Consider the following 24,097-nt stretch of genomic DNA (forward strand, 5'->3'; position numbering starts at 1 on the left):
AGCACGGTCATTGACACATTCGAAAACTATGCAAACATGGGTCCTACAATGTAAAACTATTCCAATCTGTTATTATTCCAATCTCCTTATGTCAAATTTACGTAATCACCGACGCAAGCATCGGCCGGTAACCAACAGCGTTGTTTGAAAAGTCCAATCAAACGCGTCTCGTTTATAGGTCACTTATTTTGCTTTCAAAGGGAATAGCATTGCCTACATTGAGCAGTTTTTTTATCTGATTTGTTGCCAAGAGGTGAGGGGCACGCTCATTTAGGGAGGGTTTTGATGCGGCCGAGTCAGCACAGTGATAATAGATAATGGGTGGCGCTGACTTCTTCGATTGGTCCTCTTCCCCTTAGCATGCGATGTCTGGTCGAAAATCATGGCGGCATGCAACGAAACGTCAAAAATGGCGCCAGAACGGATTCTCAGCAACGAGTTTGCAAAGCAACCTCGTATACGTGCCGACAGGGCTTGATAAGCTCATACTGACCATCAAAATCACTTATTATGAACAAATAAATCATGCTCCGCGACATCTCCTCGGCGCGATCGACGTGGCACTATCTCCTACTTCTTTCGTAACGGGGCAGTCTAGAACTACTAAAGAAATTAGTTTGGCAAAATTATATGCCTTCAGCCTGTACACGTCACTTTACCGCGATGAGTTCGCGCTGTTTTGTGACGTCGCGTAACAGAAGGTGAAGTGGGCGCAGCGCGAAAATGTTCGACCAATAGCAGAGCACTAACGTCGCAGAAAGGCATCGAATCATAAATAATTATTTTTCCTTCGTTCGGTATAATGATATAAAATTAGCGTGCAAATAATATATCAGATGGGAGTGTTCTCACTGTTTGCATGACGTCGCGCGACAGACAAGCGAAGGGGGGAGGAGGGTAGCCCGAAATTTTGCTGAACAATTGTGGAAGTCTGGAATACCTTAACGTTAGAGCTCTCCAATATTCGTATCTACGAATAAAGACTAATCAATTCTAAGACTCAATGGAATCGTGCAATAGCCGATTCTTTATTTAAAGCTGGTAATATATTCAACGTTTGGAAGGTACTTTAATAAGGCGTGTATTCGAGAAGAGTTGCTTTCTGGGACACTTGTGCAAAGGCGAAGCAATTAAAATTTTGAGGCAGTAATTAACGAGTTGTAGTTAGCTCATGATATATACCAACGCAATAGCGTCTGTAATAACTAATGAATATTTTTTCTCTTCATCAAATTGCTTAAACTGTGCAATGCAATTGGGCAGTACGCTCAGGGTGGAAATAACACACCACGTTATGCAGCATTGTTTGTCACTGATATGGAATGAAATAGGCGCAAGCAGATTAAGGTCAAACCGCAACTCACTAGTATTGGGATCCACTGTCGTTGTTGGTATTGACGTAGTCGTAATTCTTGGAGTAGATGTTGTTGTCGTAATTTTTGAAGTAGATGTTGTAGTCGGCGTGGTAGGCGGGCTTGAAGGTTTGCTTGTTAACATTCGACTGGTGGTCGGAGGCGGGGTGGTTACTGGCTGTGTCGGTGCTCCAGGGGTTACGGGCATTCCAGGGGTGGCCGGTACTAGAGGACCTGCTGGACCTGCTGGTATATAAACACTAAATATTAATATAAGAAAAACGTCAACTGAATATTTCATGCTTTATGCGATTGTTTACTGTTGTAGTCTTGTAAACCACTCTGCTTATATCCCCGGAGAAGGGATTGCTAGTAATAAGCAAATAAATAACTAATGCAGTTGCGATTTAGAGGTAAATGCTACAGAAAGACATCTGCATTACGTTGCAGCTCTCAGAGGTCGCGGATCCATGATTTGAATCACGTTTACCTTGCCGAAAGTCGTTGTTCAGAAGCTCACTCAACACACCTACTGCCTTTTCAATCAGCGAAGCGCAAATGCTACTAATCAAGTGCAAACTACCGCCACTTGCAATATACATTATTTTTTTTGCTTGTGTGCAGATATTTTATTAAATAGATCACCCTCCAAGCACTCAGCACTCTTGGTAAACCGGCGAAGCTGAAAAGTGTGGTCCCGGTTTAATCTGGTTAATGCCGACGGTTCATTGAATGAGGGCTTGGTAGGCTTCCGGGTCCTCGGTACGCAGTTACACTGCATGTACTCGGCTGCACTATCCTGTTCTTGTACCCGGGCTGCAATATTGGCACGGCATAGACGAATTCGCTGCCGGTTACACTCGAGGCATTGCTGATCGAAAGCTGCCTGCTCCTAAGGAGTACGTACGACGCATCGCCATTCCATTTTAGAGCCAGAGAGAAATGCTGCGCGCGCACTCGGCTGCGACGGCGAGCAACGTCACTTCTAGCCCAATTAATTCAAGGCTGCCTTGATAGCGCAACGCCTTTTCACGCCAATCGACGAAGTGAGCTTACCTCACCTGACTACCATAGAATCTAATGGGGATGCTCTCGATCGGGCAACAGTAATTGTGACATCACCACTTTCAGCACGCCAGCCTTGTCAATGGAAATTTCGGACCAGGAAGCTTGGCGTTATGGATCGGAGTGAACTGGTCTTGGGCGATCTAGGTGGTGTTAGCTAATCACATGCCTCTCGTTCTCATTTTTTTTCGCGCATGCGCATAGGGTCGCGCAGGAAGAGTTTCCGGCATACAGGGGACGGACGGATCAGGTAGCCATATACAGCTTCGCAGTAAAGCATAGGTGCAGCAAGCAAGGCATTTTGCCAAACAATTTCCTGGAAGAGGCGGACATACTATGCCGATAATAACGTTAGCTTCGGAAGTCTAATAAACACAAATGCATTATATGTATCTTTGAAGATGCCTTAGCGGTAGTTGTACAATTGAGGAAGAGAAAGCCGTCACATTTTCATGCAACCGAAATGTTCAAAAGAAACCTTCGCACCTGATTCAAGATATTTGTCATCAACTTTCAAGGGAAACTGAGTGCCGCAAGAGTGCATAAAAGGCGGCCCTGCTATCATATCGGTCGTAAACACCCCGTGAATATTAGCGCGAGGAAAGTTTGAAACCGCATGCCTCGGCCAATCGCGGCAGCTACTGATACGACACGCTTCGCTTCGCGTGCGTGTGTAGTGTGTCGGGTCAGGAGTTGCTGCGACGTGCTCTCACTAAATGTTCGCCCCACGCTTCTTTTCCGGCGTCTTGCCATCGAACGCGCCGCGGGACGCGCTCAGTCTCGCTAACAGACCGTTTTAGTTGGGCGTCTGAAACCACCCACATACGCAGCGGGCGAGGTCGTGCGTACGTACAAAAGCGCACGCTCACGAAACGGCGATTGTTGGCCGGAAGCAAAATATGAGGTCGGAATTGCTGACTTGCACGCAAAGGAGCCGGTAGTGTGCTGCTCAGCGCCTTCGTATGGCAAGCTTCTGGAACTGTGTAGCCAATATCAGCCGCCACGATATCGAATCTCAAGCCGGAGTCATTTCTTCGGCAAGCGACGTATAAAGAAATGCGCTTTCGTGAACATGCGAGATCGTCCCGCAAAAAGCACGCAAGAGACCGTGCGTGCGCCAGCTTAATGCGCATGCGCAGTGTCGTCTCCGCGGGTTTCCTGCGTGCGCAAACTTGTTGTGGAGGCCGAACTAAACCTCTATCGTCTCAAGTCAGCTTTCTAATTTTATTATAAATATTTCCAATTAGGCGCCATTTTCAACATTTTTAAAAGATTGGTGCACATGAAAATATCACTGTCTCAAAATTAGTCGTTATGACGACGGCCCCTAAGGCAGTAATAAAAATTGTAGTTAGTACATTTTTGTTAATTATTCTTCTTTGTTAATTATTCTTGCGCAGCAACACGTGCGCAAGAATGCCACGTTCGCTGCGCTCATGTTGTTTTATGAACAATCTATACCGTTTAAAAAACTTCCTCTGCCATGCGTTTCACCGAATGGTTTCAATATGTTTTCTATTCCATGAATTGGCGCAGTTGAAGAGGCGGACATTACTCGCACCAAAAATGGGAGTGCATAACCGTCTAATTAACAAGAAATAAATTATTAGGTTTTCAACTAACTACCTCATGGCACATATTGCAGTTTCAACATTCTACGTGGGTAGTTCGCAAGGCGGATCCACTTCGAACGAGTACTCAGGATGACACCAGCTTCGAGATAATAATTTCCTATCTTTGCGGAAAAAATATATTTTCATTTGCTTTTGTGCTTTAAAGCATAAAACGACGTCTTATTAAAGAACTAAGTCGAACAAGAGTGCGTTTTTACCGCAAGTTTCTAGGCGCATATCTCGTAAATGATGTCATCCGCACAATACTTTCGAAGAGGATATGCCTTGCAGTCTCACCCGCTAGAAGGTGTAAATTGCAATATGTGGCTTAAGGTAATTAGTTAGAAATATAATTACGGATTTCTCGTTAAATAGTCGATTATGCATTTCAATTTTGCAGCCCTTATATGAGGCTCCATTTAGGGAGCTTTTACGTTCGTAAGGCGAACGGCTATACCTGTCCTCATTATAGAATATCGGCACCCTGTCGACTCATGCTGTCACTTGCTGTCCGTCAACGGACACAATAAGATTTGCGCTCACAATTTCGTCGGTATCAAGGTTTGTCGATGCCACGGCGTCCTGCAGCGGCGTTATTGGGGGTTTTTAATCGCCTTGCTGTCGGCCCGCAACCTTACCCCCAGAGGACGCCGCTTTTGTCTTCCCGGCGTGGGCTGGGCGATCTTCTTCGCCGAAGGTCAGCAGAAGGACGTTCATTAGGTGACAATGAATGAGCAGTGGACGGACCACGTGACCGTCGGCCGAAATCGGTCTGGTGATTAGGCAGATAGTCCTCGTTTAGAGTGCCTGCTATGGCCGGGCCTTGCAAAGCAGTATCGTCACGTCGTAGCATGTTGTCGTCATCGCTGCGTCGACCGTCATGCCGGAATTGACAAGGCCGGAAAGAGGTGTCGCGCTACCATTAAAAGGCGGGCAATAGGCCGAAGCCTCCGCAGTTATCGCCGGTCTATTCGTAGCCTATCGAAAGCGTGCCATACGTCCGTTTTTCGAATCTGCGGAGGCCTCAAAGTCTCGTCGTGTGGCGGTGACCAGAATGCAGCTGGCGGCGGCTGGCGTTAGGACGTAATGGCAACAGCGGGCGGTCGTCTCAAAGTTTTCTCTCTTGGAGGTGACCAAGGCGAGGCTCTCGGCTGCTGATGGTTCGACCGCATGGGCGTCACAGAGGGTTGACGTCGGAGAGCGTCGGCGTAACTGATGGGACACTGCTACTAGGATCGCCTGCCGAGAACGCTTGCCTAATTTCATTACGGACGACTTCAGTGACTAACGTCACGGGTGTGCTGACTGCCGGTATCCAGAGCTTCTGACGTTCTCCGCGAAGAATCTCCCGAATTAGGTCAGGGAAGAAGCTGTGATTGTTGATGGCTCTTTCGCGGCGTTGATTGAAGTGCTGGTGGGCAAGCGATCCTACTGCCTGCACTTTAGATGGACTGCGCGTTCAATACCAGTGAGTTCCTTTATCAAATCAACCACGGTACTCGGTGATTGCACACAAGTCCGGCGAGTATTTCTTCTTTGCCGCCACACGTAAGGTATCGCAACTTCTTTCCTTAAGGCATGTGAGGGTCAACTCTACGACATAGGCGGGTCATGTCTACCGCAAACATTGGTAGGGTTTCGTTCGGTGTCTGGATGCGTAACTCAATTTGTTGCTGGACGCGGTCCCGTCGATCAACACTCGCGAATGTTTCAATGAGTTGACGTTGGAAATCCACTTATGAAGTGATGTTGTTCTCACGGTTTTCAAGCCACGTGCGAGCACTACGGTCAGGGGCTAAATACACGTGGAACTCCTGTTCGGCAGGAAACGCATTGAGGTTGGCAACACGTTCGCACTACTCAAGCCATTCTTCAACGTCTTCATTTGTACCACCGCGAAAGCGATCGGAAAGCAGTGGTTGCAGCAGCGTTACCTGGGACGGACTCTGTGTAGAGCTGTTTTGTAGAACTCGTGGAACCTGTGCCAGGCTAGCGGCCGCCATTGGCAGAGGTAGACAACCCCGGTCAAACGCTTCTGTAGGGCGTGGAGCTCGGCAGTAAGGGCTAGAACTGACGAAGCATGTGACGCACATGCATTGTAAGCGGAGACGGCCTGGATGAACGGCTCCCAGGAGGAGTCCGGAGCATCAGGCAAGGTCGTGTAGCCCGCACCTACACCAGTTTCGCGGCTCAACGCGAACACGAGACAATAATGCGTTAAGCAAGACGGCGGTACAGCGTATTTCAAAACCACCAGAACAAAGACGTCTTCATCTCTGCATTTCCGCAGTCTCACTATACGGAGTCTGTTCAAGCACTATCCTCATCGTTGTCTTCATGTCTACGTAGAGCAGGCGTCAATATTTACTATGCCTTTGGTTCTGGTTTTATCCATCGTATGACCCTTTTCGTTCAGGAAGATCAAGCTGTTCTTACAATTTGCTGATTGCATTTGTCGCTCTAAAGTCTGGCGACGATTTTCTCCATATGTTGCTTGCATGACAACTGCAAGGCTGTATTTAGGCAGGAGGAAGCCATGACATTGATTACTACATTCTCGTAGCCCGAATGTATAACTGAAGGCGCAGTGATGGCGTATAGGTAGAGCACCCGCTTCGCGTGGAAGGGGACCGGGGCTCAAACGCCGGCGGCGCGTAATTTTTCACCCAATTAAAAAAAAAAACCGCGTGTTGCTAAAATTGCATAAGCAGGCTTGGAGTTCGGCCTGAACCCGGTGACGTACTCCCTTCCCCACAGCAGGATTGGCCACCCTGATGCGGTACTTGGCCACAACCTCCTATATGAATTCAACAATCAAACCCCAGCCCTCAGTTCCCAGCAGCTGTGAAGCAACTGAACACGGCGGCGGTGAGACCTGTGACGCAGCAGAGGGTGCTAAGAATCTCTGGATCCGGACAGGCCGCCATTGGAGTCTGAGCCTGGCAACGTTTATCGCTAGAACGTTATCTAGTGAGGCGAGTCTAGCAGTGCTATTGGCGGAATTAGCGGGCATTAAATGGGATATAATAGCGCTCGGTGAGGTTAGGAGGACAAATCAAGCATATGCATTGCTAAAAAGCTGGTACGTCCTGTGCTACCGGGGCTTGGCGGAGAGACGAAAAATAGCAATCCGATTCCTTAATAATAAGGATATAGCTGGTAACATACGGGAATTCTATAGCGTTAAGGAAACGGTGGCGCGTCTTGTTGTCCAACCTAATAAGATGTACAAATTGAAGGTCGTACAGGCCTTCGCTCCTACATCCAGAGATGATGACCACCAAGTCTAAAGCTCCTATGAAGACGTGGAATCGGCGATTGGTAAGGTCAAAACAAGATACATAATACTGATGGGCGACTTCAGTGCCAGGGTAGACAAGAAGCAGGCTGAAGACAAATCAGGGGGGGAATATGGCATAGGTTCTAGGAATAGCAGGGGAGATTTATTAGTAGAGTTTGCAGAACGGAATAATTTGCGGGTAATGAATACCTTGTTCCGACAGCGGGATAACCGAAAGTGGACGTGCAGAAGCCGGAATGGCGAGACAAGAAAGGAAATAGACCTCATACTTTGCTCTAACCCTTGCATCATGCAAAATGCGGACGTGGTCAGCAAGGTGCCCTGCAGTGACCATAGGATGGTACGATGTCGAATTTGCCTATACTTGAGGGAACAAAAGTAACTGGTTCATAAGAAGCCGATTAATGATTTAGCGGTAAAAGGGAAAATGGAGGAATTCCGGATCAAGCTACAGAACAGGTATTCGGCTTTAACTCAGAAAGATTACCTTAGTGTTGGAGCAATGAATGACAATCTAGTGGGCATCATTAAAGAGTTTGCAATAAAGTCGGTGGTAACTTCGTTAGAAAGGATACGGGTAAGCGATCGCTGGAGACAAAAGATCTGATTATGAAACGCCATTGTATGAAAGCCTCTAACCCTACAGCTCCAATAGAACTGGTGCAACTTTCCATGTTAATCAGCAAGCATAAGAAAGCTGACATAAGGAAGTATAATATGGATAAAATTGAGCATCCTCTCAGGAACGGAGGAAGCCTAAAAGCAGTGAAGAATCTAGAAATAGGCAAGAATCAGATGTATGCGTTAAGAGACAAAGCCGGGAATATCATTACTAATATGGATAAGATGGTTCAAGTGGCTGAGGATTACGTATAGAGATTTATACAGTACCAGGGGCACCCACGACGATAATAAAAGAGGGAATAGTCTAGAGGAATTTGACATCGCACAATTAACGCCGGAGGAAGTAAAGATAACCTTGGGAGCTTGCAAACAGGGAAGCCAGCTGGGAAGGATCTGGTAACAGCACATTTGTTAAAGGATGGTGGGAAGATTGCTCTAGAAAAACTGGCCAACCTGTATACGCAATGACCCATGACCTCGAGCGTACCGGAATCTTGGAAGAACGTCAACATAGTCTTAATCCATAAGAAAGGGGACGCCAAAGACTTGTAAATTCTAGACCGATCTGCTTACTGTGCGTTGCCTACAGAGTATTTACTAAGGTAATCGCAAATAGAATCATGAACACGTTAGACTTCTGTCAACCAAACTACGAGGCGGGATTTCGTAAAAGCTACCTAACAATAGATCAAATTCACACTTTCAATCAGGTGATGGAGAAATCTGCGGAATATAACCAACCCTATAGCTTTCATTTATTACGAGAAAGCGTTTGATTCTGTCGAAACCTCAGTAGTCATGCAGGTATTACGGAATCAGGGTGTAGACGAGCCGTATGTAAAATTCTGAAAGATCGATAGTGGCCCCACAGGCACCGTAGTCCTCCATAAAGAGAGTAACAAAATCCCAATTAAGAAGGGCGTCAGGCCGGGAGATGCCATCTCTCTAATGCTATTTACAGCGTGTGTACAGGAGGTATTCAGAGATCTGGATTCAGAAGAAATGGGGATATGAGTTAACGGAGAATACCTTAGTAAATAGCGATTCGATGATGATATTGCCTCAGGGGACCAATTGCAATACATGCTGGCTGACCTGGAGAGGCAAAGCAGAACGGAAGGTCTTAAAATTAGTCTGCAGAAAACCAAAGTAATAGTTAACAGTCTCGGAAGAGAACAGCAGTTTACGATAGGTAGCGAGGTACTGCAAATGGTAAGAAATACACCTGCTTAGGCCAGGTAGTGACCTCGGATCTGGATCATGAGACTGAAATAATCAGAAGAATAAGAATGGGCTGGGATGTGTTCGGCAAGCATTCTCATATCGTGAACAGCAGGTTGCCATTTTCCCTCAAGAGAAAAGCGTATAACAGCTGTGTCTTACCAGTACTCACCTACGGGGCAGAAACCTGGAGGCTTACGAAAAGTGTTCTACTTAAATTAAGGATGACGCAACGTGCTATGAAGAGAAGATTGATGAAAAAGGGGGGGGGGATAAAAAGAGAGCAGATTGGGTGAGGGAACAAACGTGATTTAGTGACAGCTTAGTTGAAATCAAGAATAAGAAATGTTCATGGCATGTAATTAGGAGGGAAGATAACGGTTGGTCATTAAAGGTCTCGGCCTGGGTTTCGAGAGAAGCGAAGCGTAGCAGGGGGTGGTGGAAGGTTAGGTGGGCGGATGAGATTAGGAAGTTGGCAGGTACAACATGGCCACAATTAGCACATGAACGCCGTGGTAGAAGAAGTATGGGAGAGCCCTTTGCCCTGCAGTGGTTTAGCCAGGCTGATGATGACGATGATGATAATTGAAGACGGGGCTTCATAAATCGCGGGGTATTCAAAGTGTTTTGTAGTATAGTTTTTCTTTTGGCAAGACATGGTCTGAGTCTGCGTCCAGCTTGGACGCATATAATGCCGTTGAGCTAAAACTCTTCTCGAATTTTTCCCGCAGAGTACCGGATTCAGCAGCATTTCTCCAGCCTGACATAACGGCATTTCAGCCACTTTGGACCGAATGGGTACCAAATTCAAACGCGTTTGCTCCCCTTGACGGAAGGGAATTGTGTTGCAGTCGTCCGGTAGGCTTTCTCTAATCTCGGCATCAAAGTTCAGGTGTCATGTCGGCGGTCTTGAGATTGATTATTAATATCAAGGCATTCCGTCCTAGCCTAATGTCGCTCACAGGGAGCTAGCTATGTTACCACACTGGAACAGTGGCGCTATCTGTCACTGCTACGGAAGAATAAAAGGGACGTAAAGCCAGCCGCGCGATGGCATTGGCGCATGGCTTCAATTGCGGAGAAATGCTTATTGATTCAGCTGACAAGCACACGCGATTTGCGTTGGATTGGCATTGATTCAGTCAGCGTAAGCTGCCATTTACCAGCCCCTCGATCATGAATAAATGCTCCAACTTCGGAAATCGATTTTCGTATTGTTTTATAGACCCTTATTGCATCGTACATTCTTGAGCTTCTCGTGGCTAAACTGTGTGCCTAGGTGGCGTGTGCTCGGTGGTGTGTGTGACGTGTGGCAACGTGCTAACACACATTTTAATGCCCTACACTCGCAAGTCAATTTGTCAATGCTTCCAGTGCTGCTGTGGTGCTCAACGGCGGCTGCTTCTACAGTAGTGTGCATTGCTTCACAAAATAAGTAGTCCTGCATATTTAATAGGTTACTATTGTGAGTGTCAAATTGGCAAAACGAGTACGTGGGTGAAGTGCCGGAAGTCGTTCACGTCGTTGAGGTAGTGGTAGGTCTCGGGGAATACAGCAGATTACCACGAAATTGGGAAATTCAGTTTCACCCACTTATTATCTGGCCCATCGAACAACCGGACTGTGTATATACATATAAATATATATATATATGTATATATATATATATAAATTGCGAAGCAGCTGTTAAACCTCGACGTTTTATTCATCATGGACACGCGCCCATGCGCATGAGGCTGGCTATAGTGGTAAATATATGCAGCTGAAGAAGATGAAGGGGTAATATGCTGACAGCACTTCACCACGCGTTGAAGCGGCCAACCTCGCGGCTGCATATGGCAGTGAACGACGTATAAAAGGCTTTAAGCGCAATACAGGCATAATCACCGTCCACAGGCAGCGGCCGTCAAAAGGCACGACAACGAAAGCGATGCAATAAATCAGCGGCGAAGTTTATTCCAGAACAATGTAGGACCCAATGAAATGGGATTGAAATTTGTAACACAATCAAAGGACCGTAAACTGGGTCCACGAAAACACTTCGTCTCCAGGATGGAAGGAAACGAAACAATCGGATACATCATAGCAAGTTTTTTTTTTTTATCTCGTTGACTGGACTCGGTGTTAACGCGGGCGCGGTGGCGACACTGGACGATGCGCGAATCGAACTGCTCACACAATGATGATGATGAGGGCACCGGGATACAAAAGAAGGAAACGTCGAGAAGACGTCGATTACTTAGGTGTTATTAACTTAGACATGTACGCAGACTTGTCGGCCAATATCTTTAGGATGCACACTTACAGAGTTTCAGCTAAAAGTTAACGTTGCATGTCCCTAACAATATGTTCTCGGGTCTCGGACTAGACCTTGCAATTTAGGCGAAGTCACATTTGCTGTATTCTCGAATATTCTTGACCTCTGCTTGGGCCATTCGCAGGTAGTAAATATTGTCATTGATGTTTCCTGTCTGAATGCAGCCTTGACTAAAATGTACATACAGTGAATGAACCGAAGCTTCGCCAGGACATTAGGCGAACTAAAGCAAACGCGGTAAGCTAGATATAGCTTGGCATTTATGAGGGAAAGGGGCTCGTCACGAGTGCAAGCGGAAGCTAACGCCTTCGTACGTGAAAGAATCGCTCGAACGTTTCGGTTGTAAGGTTTCCGTATTGGCACGGTGTGTCACATCGTCTTGAGAAAACACGCTTGAAGTTGGAAGGGGACAGAGCGAGAAAACTTATTAAACGCAAGGGTAGGGGGGCATCCTCGTACCGGTCCCCGCACAGCCCGAAAGGGAGAAGCGGGCGAGAGGCGTGCCACGTGTCGGGGCAGCGCCACACATAGCGAGGAGGGGATCTTCTATGTTGGCCGCAAGATGGCTCTGTGTGTGAGCAGAGCGCAGAACAAATGTAGCGGAAACTTGCTTCGCTACTCGTGTAACTGCGACTTTTGTAAGTTACATGCTCATACTCACCGATATGCACCGCAGTATAACTTTCTACGGCAAGTTTCTAAGGCAGCACCGCATTCACTAGAGGCCCTTTTGTACCGCTTCAAAGCAACGAACTCGTGGCTCAGTGGTAGCGTCTCCGTCTTACACTCCTGAGACCCTGGCTCGATTCCCACCCAGCACATCTTGCAAGTTCTTTTTTATTTATGAAGTGCCTTCCGGGATTTATCGGTCACGGCCAAGGCCACCGACGCCGACGACACCGGTTTTTCTGCGACACAAGCTTTTTAACGCTGTCGCGATAATAGGGGCATTTTATGGCTCCTGTGTAATATTTTCGTGAAAGCACAAACTGGGCACGCTCTGCGCTACTGTGAACGGAAGGGTCGAGAACGGAACTCAAGCCCACATGGGCGCACTGTTTAGCCACGTCGATTAATGGTCGCGTGTTAGGCAGAGCTCATCTATGACATTCTTCTATCATTATGGAAATGCTACGTTGCCCCGAGCGGGTGCTGTTTCAATGATAGCTTAATGCAACATATATCATCTTTCGCGAGCTAGTCGCCATCTGCATTGTAAAGAGCGCGGCTGTATATCTATTGTGTCGGATACCATGGTCAGTTCTAAATGTAAAGACAAGGCGGTACATGACATCTAACGCATTTTTTTATAAAGAGATCCGCTGAAATGTGCGGTTCTAGACAATCTGTCGGCATTGCATGGCTCGGGCAAAGCATCTCAATGCGCACCTTTCGATTGTGTTTGCTTTTACTATTTTTCTTGCATTCTTGCCACGTGATTGCTCGAAAATATACGCATTTGTGTGATATTATAAAATATTTGAGTTGGTAGACCATGCTGTGCGTGTCTTGCTTTTCTCCGCAATGTCCTTATTTTTGCAGCAATGAAGCTGCTGCTTTTGCTTCTCCAACACAGCACAGGCTTTGGTGAGAAAGATTACATAGCCTCCTTTCCTTGCCTTGCGAGTCAACCTAGTAATTGACCACATAGACGAAGTTGGCAAACATAAATGTACTAACACGGGCAAGCAGAAGCTTTGTCGCATTGCTTACTTGAAGGATTGAGGAAGGATTGCAGTATAGCTGGCCAACTGCGTGGTGAAGGCTATGCAGTTTACCTTGGACTAGTATCGCGACCTTAATATTAACACTGCGTAATAAACGCCGTTACGCTGAAGCATGATGATTTGAACTCCACAGAAAGCCCTCAGTGGAACGCGATGTAGAGCGAAGAATAGTTTTTCTGCCCCGAATAGGTAGCGCCAACATGTGTGGCCCTCCACAAATACCACATTTTAATAGTTAGTAAATGGTGATGAATTCTTAGATATTTATTTATTTAAATATCCCTTGCACGCCCAAAGAGCATTGTGTAAAGGGGGTTTAGTTATAACAATCAAAGCACAAGCAAACTATTAAGGAACAGGGTTACGAAGCCAGTCAATATTGAAACACAGCGCAAGAAATTATACTGCAAAATACAAACAAGGTTACAACGCAAGTGACCAAAATGAGGAAATTATAAAAAGGAAAAAGAAGAATGAAATAGAACAGAATGCGTTTGTGAAATAAACACTAAAAGAGCCTTTGAGTGCAAGTGAAGAACAAAAGGGAACACATCACAATATTAACAAATTAGGAACTTAAACGACGAATTCATGTTACAAAGCTATAGTAGAAAATGTACCTCAAGCTTGTGGCGAAACATTTTCAGGTTATTATCAGAGGCAATATCCACCAGGAAGATAATTCCACTTGCGGACGGCTTGTGGATGTGCGGATGTGTTAAAAGCGTTCGTGTTATCAAAGATGCGCGTGAAACTCAGGTGATTGGATTATGTGGACTGCCTGACTTGAAAACAAGTCAGGCATGGCGTAACAAGGCTATTTATTGCTGTATACGTATACTTGTGAAACAGGTACGGTAAAACATTTGACCATGAAAGGCCAGTGGTTGACTGAAATGATTGAGTTTAAGCTTAGTCGCACTTGAATGGTTGTCATAGTTGCTTGGAAATGTAACGGGCGGCTCTGTTCTGAGCTGCGTTAAGCATGTTAATTAGATAATGAGCGGAAGGGGACAAAAGAGGTGAATTGCATTCCAGTTGGCGGTGCATGAAAATGAGATACCATAATTTGCAAGCAGTAGAGGGACAATGATGGATGTTGCGGCGTAAATACCTTAATGTTTGAGGCTTTCATTGCAGGCAGCGGTGATGGGCTCATACCAGGAGAGCCCTGGTGTAATATAAACGCCAAGATATTTGTAAGATGTTGTGCGGCACAGCTTATCTCCTTGTATGTGGTAGGGAAAATTGGAAACGTCACGCTCACATTAAAAAGTAATATTTTGCATATCTTGGTGTTTAGCGTCATAAGGCAGGTGCTACGGCAGTTAGAGATAATGTGCAGATTGTTTATAAACTGTTTATACAGTTTATTGGTCTGTATAACATCCAGTCATGAGCATAGATTCTAATACTCGATATATATTATAAGGGCGTTTACATGCGCACACTTTTTTGCCGATGTTTAATTATTTGTACAATATATTAGGAGCCGGCCTCCCCAGTAGGATTCGTATTGGGCGAATGATTTAACTTTATCTTTCAAATAGCCTAGCAGCAGCGATATTATCTACGCATTTTTTCAAACATTTTTGATGCACACCCTGCCATTTCTAGTAGTGCGACCTGGGGCGCTATAACGTAAAGCTGTTCAAAACTTTTCTATTCCGATTCTGCAATCAGCCCTGAGCGATTTTTCAAAAACTTTTTTGGACCACCTCTACTTCGCTTGTATGTCACGCGATCTCACGAAAACCGCGATAGCTCCCCATCTGATATGACGTGTCTACATTGATTATGCATGACTGGACCAACCGAACAAAAGAAAAAAAGTTGTTTCTGATTCGACGTCTTTTCGCCATTATACCTCGAGAATTGCTCAAACGTTTTCGGGCTGTAGTCAGTCTGCCTGCCTATCACGCGACGTCACCTAACACCGAAAACTCACCGCGTCAAAGTGACGTGTACGCCTTAAAGATGTATTAATATGCCGAACAAAACGGAATTTTCTTCTGAATAGCCTCAGGATGCCCCGTTCCGAAAGGAATAAAAGATGGTTGCCACCAATCACTCAGGCACTGGCTGCTCGCACCTGCCGGAGAGCATAGGTTTATTTGCGTACAATCAAACTTATTGCGTCGCCTCGTAATGTTTTCGAGCACTTTCGGCACGTTTAAGACGTCGTTCTGCCCACTCTTTTTTGTTGAGGATCCGTTTTAGCGTCAACCTTAAGCTTCCATTGCATGCCGCCACTATTTTGACCAGCCACCGCAAGCTATGTAAGGGAAAGCGGACCATTCGTAGACGCCGGGATTACCCTCTTCATCCGGTTATCAATTTTCAGGGCAGTGGCTCAGACCCATCGAATTGCTCTCCACTTGAGCGTGCTCTTCGCCTCACGGCGTCAAGTGTACGTGAACAATTTGGGTGAAAGCAACTGGTCAAGAGACCCATACGTGCCACCTGAAGGCATAATTTGTGCCAGTTTCGAAACACTCGCTATGTAATTAACGAGAAGGAAATGGGGGCCCCATTTTTATTGTCATCTCAGAAGAAGCCAACAAAGAAAGACACCAAAAACAGCATAGGAAAATTCCTGGTACCTCAGAATTCAATTAAAGATATGAAAAATAATGCAAATGAAAACATATTTATTATATTAATTATACATAATAATTAATAACAACTAATAACAAGTGGAGTACGAAGCACGTCTTCGCCTTACACGTGCGATACTCTTACCAAATGAGCTACCTCAGCGCCGTTTTCCTATTCACTTTTAGGGGTATTTATGTTTATCTGCTAGAACTAACTCTGCGAGTGTTAGCCAGCGCCAGCAAACGCATGGGTTGGCGGCAGATGTGGAAAATACATTCTAGCGCAGGCGTCACGCAAATGAGCAATACCCTTTAACAGATCCCGTTATTCTGCACGTGATTGAAATCGTGAATTGAAGCAAGCGAAATGTATTTTGCGAAGTGCGCTTTTCAAATATTATGGGCCTTGCATCAGTTCTTTGGCTACCTCTGAGAAAAAAGTCCAATACAGAGCGTTGCCGTTGCAACTAGCTATTTTTGACCTGTGCGCAAATGAGTCTCTATAAGCCGTCTTCCGAAATTCTACGGTATAGGGATCGCAGAGACCACGCTCCGCGGCGCTCAGAATAGCGCATTCTAAACATGTCGAACAAGTGATAGCCTATATTTAACCTGTACTAACTAAAGTTAATGAAAGAAGTTGTAATTATTTTCTTTTTCGCGCGCACTTCGTCTCATGCAGTGTGCCACCCTGATCTTATTGTGCAGAAGCTCAGGGCGCGCTCTGCGGCACAATGTGTGAGCTGTCCGCACTATGAGTCCGATAGCTAACTTTGAAGACTTCGTCAGTTATGAGTTACGATAACGTCATCACGCCATCAACAACTGCTACGCATTGTTCAGCCGTCGCACCCGCTGCTGTGTTGCAAAAGGCGTACGGGTTGAGCGATATTTGGAGCAGCGCAGTAGTGCATCGGAACGCTCTTCAAATGGCGCACTGGCGCTGCCGTTGATGCAAGCAAAGCGCAGCTCAGTGGTGTCTGGTTGGCGGGAGGGTTGGGGTGGAGGCATGAGAGAACCCTCACGTGGGCTTCGTTGTGAAGCAACAATTCAACCATCCTGCCGGCCTGAATTTCTTGGTGGCAAAGGCAAATTTTTTGTAGTGGTTTTCGTTGCAGAGGTCATAACCATGCGTAGGAAGGATACGCATTTGGCTGGGACCTAATAAATTGTTTTTCGATAGTGCTCGCATAGTTACTGAGGCATTCGTGGTAAAGGCGTTCGACTGTATTGGTATTACACGCACCTGTCGTGCGAGGCGTTAAATACACAGAGGGTGGTGTACGCCTTGAAGTACTTACTTCCTCCGCTCGCACCAGTGCGGCTGCCGCTGCCACCGTCGCTGCCGCCAAAGATGTCTTCCTCAGTATCATCAACTTCTTCCTCACGGAAAGCTGCGATGTCATCAGTCACGCTTGAAGAGTATGAAACATTAAACAGCATCATAACAAAAATAGACTTGTCTAATCAGTCAGATTATGCCATATTGCTAAATTGTACCCTAATGTAAACGTTCGATAATATACGTCGGAGCTCACGTGACCACATTAGACAACATTACATAAGCGCAGTAGGGAATATCATGGGCATTGCACTGTCTAGCATGTTATCGTAGGCTCACTGCGTCTGTCGGGCTTGATCACGTAGCAAAGCTACACTTCCCTGCACACAAAGCACACTGTCACGGCCAGGATGCGTTATACATACACGGTGCTTTAGGTTCAAGAACTGCTGTTCCTTTAAGCTGAGCTGTGAAGAGTAAGCAACACATTACCTACTATGTACTATTAACATTTACCTACTAGAGAATTTAAAACCGGTATCTGTGGCGGGGCTGCACGTGCGCGAAGGCAGAACAGTAGAGTCGAAGACACAGCACTAGTTTCTTGTAGCAACGCCTTCCCAGACACAGTTGTTTACAGACATCAGTGACACCAAGTGACAAGCACGCCTGCATCGCTTTTAGTGGTACTTTAGCGTCTGCATTACTGTTAACCCAAAACCGGCACTCGCACAATCTAACTAGTGTCATACATTTGTACCGGCACCATTGTAATGAGTACTATAATTTGGTAGTTGTTGCTCACTGCAGTACATGCAATAAAAACGGCTAAGGACCACAAGATTTATATTGATGCGTGAGCGAGTCATTGCGCTTGTTCTTATTGTTATCGTCATGTTCTCGGAGACTGTGACCTACACAGCAGTACGTGCGATCTGTAAGCTGCTTCCACCCGTTATGTAGGCGTTATTGTAAGTGCAGTAGACAAACTGCATTATCTGTTTCTAGTTACTATACATCTGGCGCTACCTCATATTATTCGGCAACAAAACTAAACAAGCTTAGAACGGGCAGAAGAGACCACTGTTGTTTTAAATCGCTCAGCTACCTTTTTCAAGTGGTAGGAAATATGTAGTATTGGAATAACCACAATTTCTTTTTTTCACTTTCTGAGGGGAGCTGCGCAGTAAAATCTGGGGAACGTAATTGCCCAAACAATGACTTTGAACTGGCGTTTGAATGCTGACAGAATAACTAATTCTGGGAACGTGCGAGTCATGTGAACCCGTTCTACCGAAACAATGTTTTGAAACTGACGTTGGAATGCTTAAAGAATAAGTGGCTCTGGACCGTCTTTAAGATTAACCCTGCGTATAAGTCTCGTCTGCAGAGCATCGTGATTGGCCTTTGTCTAACACTTATCTAGCTGTATACATAAATACTGCTTGTGGCACAAGGCATATAAACAAAATGATAGCTTTTAGACCTTAGTCACTGATCTACTTCATTCACATTCATTGCTTTGACTCCCATGCAGAAAAATAACTGAGCGTAAGAAATATCGTCTTTCATCTCCCTTAACCTCGCTTTTCAGCCGAAGTACGAAGTAACTCTTTGGCATAAGTGCGCTAGCGCATTAGTGAACACATTTCAATGTGTCTCTGTTAGAATTAGCTCCAATGTTGCATATAGTGCATTTTAAGGTGATATGAAGCAAGAATAAATTTATTTTAGACAAGCAACGATGACATTGCCTGCGTCGGAACGGGGGGTGTAAGTGATCTAAAGCTCCTTGATCCACGAGCACTTCAGAAATTTATGCGAGCTAGATACTTTGTGCTGTCGGGCATGCGGACGCAATGCTCTATAGAGCGAGAATGATACGTGCGTGCGACGTTCTGCCCAATTATGCTCACCCTCGCGATTGACAATTGTTAGACTCACAGATTGAAAGACAGGAGTCTTTAAATGATTCGTGAGCTTCAGTTGTTCGTAAAGGTGGGTGGTGGTAAACATTTATTACTTGAGCCTTTATACAACGTTACTTGTGAGGGGGCTCAGGAGCGCGTAGGGTGTCCGGGAGTTTGTGGCCCTCGGCGACGCTCAAAGCCCAGTCCAGCAGCCGTATTTAGTCGGCTGGGTTGGAGCTAGACACGACGGTCTCCGATCCCTCGACGTCGGTGAGTTGCCACTCAGAGGGTGGCTGGAGCTCAGGGCATAAGAACATTATGTGATGGAAGTTGGCTCTAGGCGCGCCGCAGAGCGTACATTCCTGTCGATATAGGCCTGGATGAACCAGGGAGAGAAAAGCTGGAGAAAGAAAAGTTTGTGCCTGAAGCTGGCGCCAGGTACTTTGTTGGAATTTTGTTAAGAATTTATCTGGGGGAGGATATCTCAACTATTGGAGTGCTATTGGAGGAATTAGAGGGCAGTAAATGGGATATAATAGGGCTCAGTGAAGTTAGGAGGCCAAAAGAAGCATATACAGTTCTAAAAAGCGGGCACGGGGCTTAGCAGAAACGAGAACTAGGAATCAGATTCCTGAATAATAAGAATATAGCTGGTAACATACAGGAATTCTATAGCATTGAGGAGATGGTGGGAGGTCATGCTGTTAAAATTAATAAGTACAAAATTAAGATTGTACAGGTCTGCGCCCCTACATCCTGTCATGATGACCAGGAAGTCGAAAGCTTCTATGAAGGCGTGGAATCGGCGATGGGTAGAGTGAAAACTAAATACACTATACTAATGGGCGACATTAATGCCGAGGTAGGCAAGAAGCAGGCTGGAGACAAGGCAGTGGGGGAATATGGCGTAGGCACTAGGAATAGCAGGGGGGAGTTATTAGTAGAGTTTGCGGAACAGAATAATATGAGGATAATGAATACCTTCTTCCGCAAGCGGGATAGCCGAAAGTGGACGAGGAGGAGCCCGAACGGCGAGACTAGAAATGAAATAGACTTCATACTCTGCGCTAACCCTGGCATCATACAAGATGTGGACGTGCTCGGCAAGGTGCGCTGCAGTGACCACAGGATGGTAAGAACTCGAATTAGCCTAGACCTGAGGAGGGAACGGAAGAAACTGGTACATAAGAAGCCGATCAATGAGTTAGTCGTAAGAGGGAAAATAGAGGAATTCCATATCAAGCTACAGAAAAGGTATTCGGCTTTAACTCAGGAAGGGGACCTTAGTGTTGAAGCAATAAACGACAATCTTGTGGGCATCATTAAGGAGTGTGCAATGGAAGTCGATGGTAACTGCGTTAGGCAGGATACCAGTAAACTATCGCAGGAGACGAAAGATCTGATCAAGAAACACCAATGTATGAAAACCTCTAACTCTACAGCTATAATAGAACTGGCATAACTTTCGAAGTTAATCAACAAGCGTAAGACAGCTGGCATAAGGAAGTATAATATGAATGGAATTGAACATGCTCTCAGGAACGGCGGAAGCCTAAAAACAGTGAAGAAGAAACTAGGAATTGGCAAGAATCAGATGTATGCGTTAAGAGACAAAGCCGGCAATATCATTACTAATATGGATGAGATAGTTCAAGTGGCTGAGGAGTTCTATAGAGATTTATACAGTACCAGTGGCACCCACGACGATAATGGAAGAGAAAATAGTCTAGAGTAATTCGAAATTCCAAAGGTAACGCCAGAAGGAGTAAAGAAAGCCTTTGAGATATGCAAAGGGGGAAGGCAGCTGGGGAGGATCAGGTAACAGCAGATTTGATGAAGGATGGTGGGCAGATTGTTCTAGAGAAACTGGCCACCCTGTATACGCAATGCCTCATGACCTCGAGCGTACCGGAATCTTGGAAGAACGCTAACATAATCCTAATCCACAAGAAAGCGGACGCCAATGACTTGAAAAATTATAGACCGATCAGCTTACTGCCCGTTGCCTACAAAATATTTACTAAGGTAATCGCAAATAGAATCAGGAACACCTTAGACTTCTGTCAAGCCAAGGACCAGGCAGGATTCTGTAAAGGCTACTCAACAATAGATCATATTCACACTATCAATCAGGTGATAGAGAAATTTGAGGAATATAACGAATCCTTATATATAGCTTTCATTGATTACGAGAAAGCGTTTGATTCTGCCGAAACCTCAGCAGTCATGGAGGCATTACGGAATCAGGGTGTAGACGAGCCATATGTAAAATACTGAAAGATATCTATAGCGGCTCCACAGCCACCGTATTCCTGCATAAACAAAGCAACAAAATCCCACTAAAGAAAGGCGTCAGGCAGGGAGATACGATCTCTCCAATGCTATTCACAGCCTGTTTACAGGAGGTATCCAGAGACCTGGATTGGGAAGAATTGGGGATAAAAGTTAATGGAGAATACCTCAGTAACTTGCGATTCGCTGATGATATTGCCTTGCTTAGTAACTCAGGGGACCAATTGCAACGCATGCTCACTGACCTGGAGAGGCAAAGCAGAAGAGTGGGTCTAAAAACTAATCTGCAGAAAACTAAAGTAATGTTTAACAGTCTCGGAAGAGAACAGCAATTTACAATAGGCAGCGAGGCACTGGAAGTCGTAAGGGAATACATCTACTTGGGGAAGGTAGTGACGGCGGATCCGGATCATGAGACGGAAATAATCAGAAGAATAAGAATGGGCTGGGGTGCGTTTGGCACGCATTCTCAGATCATGAACAGCAGGTTGCCATAATACCTAAAGAGAAAAGTATAATAGCTGTGTCTTACCAGTACTCACCTACGGGGCAGAAATCAGGAGGCTTACGAAAAGGGTTCTACTCAAATTGAGGACGACGCAACGAGCTATGGAAAGGAAAATGATAGGTGTAACGTTAAGGGATAAGAAAAGAGCAGATTGGGTGAGAGAACAAACGCAAGTTAATGACATCTTAGTTGAAATCAAGAAAAAGAAATGGGCATGGGCAGGACATGTAATGAGGAGGGAAGATAACCGATAGTCATTAATGGTTACGGACTGGGTCTCAAGGGAAGGGAAGCGCAGCAGGGGGCGGCAGAAAGTTAGATGGGCGGATGAGATTAAGAAGTTTGCAGGGACGGCGTGGCCACAATTCGTACATGACCAGGGTGGTTGGCGAAGTATGGGAGAGGCCTTTGCCCTGCAGTGGGCGTAACCAGGCTGATGATGATGATGATGATGATGATGATCTCAACCGCATTTCGCGGTAGTTGAGGGTGATGTCGTGATATTCGACCAATCCCCCTACGCGAGAAATACTGCAATTATCGTCTATCCCGAAATTATGCGTTTTTTCTGCCACTTTTTTTCGTGACGCCAGCATCAACAGAACATGCCGTGATTACGAGAAAAAATGAAAGCTGGGTAGTGGCGCCACTGTCTCGTTCTCTCCAATGAAATGGAACCCGATTGACCTTCTTTTTTAACCTTCGGTGCAATGGGCCTGTTGTTATATGAGTAAAAGATGCAGTGATCTGGTTTCATGTGCCAAATTGAAGATACCATAATGAGGCACGCTGTTTATTTATATATTTATTTATTCATTGATTTCGTACCCACAGGGCCCATTCAGGCATTACAGTGGGGAGGGGGGGAGGGGGGGGGGAGGGGGGGAGGGATACAGATGAAAAAACAAGCATAAAGATTGCGGGTTTGCATAAATTCGTGTAAGTGAACAACACATTATTGTACGCCGGCACAAAACCACACAGCCAAGTTGCACGCAGCCACGTCGGACACAGGCACGTTGCAGATGTCACATGTCACATATGAAAAAAAAAAAGTCCATAAAGCAGAATGATTACGAAGAGTCATAATGAAAAAGCAAAAAAAAAAAGAACAAAGCGAATATTAAGTTGATAAAGAAAGAATGTGGTGATTAAGATACAGTGCGACAAGGTGAAAAAAGAGGCACTAAAAGAAAATGTCATTTGCAACTGGGATTCTTTATAGGTCATGATAATTGCTAGACGTACACGCTAAATTTATCAATCCTTAGTGATCAAGAGACTCTTACTTTTAATGCAGAAAAGAACGTGTTATGACAAGAAATTCCTACAACTGAGGAAGGAAGTCGGTTCCATTGACTGATGGCTCTTGGGGAAAAAAGCTGCTAAAGGCCGATGTATTACATTTGTATTCTCTTATCTTGTGGTCATGATCTTTGCGTGCTGATGTGTAGTGAGGCTGGTTTATGTACACGTCAGGCGGAATTCGAGTATGAGAGTGATATGTGCTGCGTACAAGCTTAAGTCGAAACGACGCTTTTCAGTGCTGGAGAGATTGCCAGTTTAGCATTGGCCTTAGATTTAGTTGCACTAAACTGCCTGTCATAGATTGGTACATCTAGTACATATCTTGCCGCCATGAACTGAACTTTTTCTAGTCTTTCTTTGTTAGTTACTGATGAAGGGTCCCACACAGAGCATGCGTATTCGAGCGCAGATCTTGCATATGATTAATACAGTAACTCCCGGGTTTGTTGTGGAAACGCACGTGTATTTCGTCGTAAGTATCCCAAGCTCCGACAAGCTTTGCCTACGGTATAATGCACATGCCGATTCCATGACAAAGAGGGGCAAAAGTAAACGCCTAGGTATTTATATTCACAGACCATTTTTACTAGAGAGCAGTTTATCGCGTATTCACATTTTCCAAGATCTTTTTTTTCTGGAGAACCTCACACACATCTTTTTCTCGAGATTAAGTTTCATTTCCCATCGCTCACACCACTCGTTTATGGCATATAAGTCGTTTTTGAATTGCGAAGCCTTCACTTTCAGATGTAACTTTACGGTAAAAGATACAGTCATCTGAAAATAACCTAATATGGGACTGTTCATTTTAATTATTGTCATTGATATAAAGTTCCGAAGAGAAGGGCCCCAGAACTGACCCCTGAGGTACCACTGACATAAAATTAGTTATTGTAGATTGTTCGCCGTTTACGACTACATATTGTCGCCTCTCGCGTAAATATTCGGCGATCCACGCAATAACTTGAGGATTAATATTA

General features: G+C 45.3%; 1 protein-coding gene across 1 annotated transcript in view; it reads right to left on the reverse strand.

Annotated features, from left to right (window-relative positions):
- The window catches only part of LOC129386506 (uncharacterized), a 93,922-nt gene that overhangs the window by 46,853 nt on the left and 22,972 nt on the right, over positions 1–24,097 (reverse strand). Inside the window, exons 4-5 of the mRNA XM_072287553.1 lie at positions 17,119–17,211; positions 1,365–1,598 (exon numbers count right to left, since the gene is read on the reverse strand). Of these exons, the coding sequence (XP_072143654.1) occupies positions 1,365–1,598; positions 17,119–17,211 (327 nt within the window). The remainder of the gene's footprint in view (positions 1–1,364; positions 1,599–17,118; positions 17,212–24,097) is intronic.

The sequence above is a fragment of the Dermacentor andersoni genome, chromosome 4, assembly GCF_023375885.2.
Source record: "Dermacentor andersoni chromosome 4, qqDerAnde1_hic_scaffold, whole genome shotgun sequence".
NCBI classification, from domain to species: Eukaryota; Metazoa; Arthropoda; class Arachnida; order Ixodida; family Ixodidae; genus Dermacentor; species Dermacentor andersoni.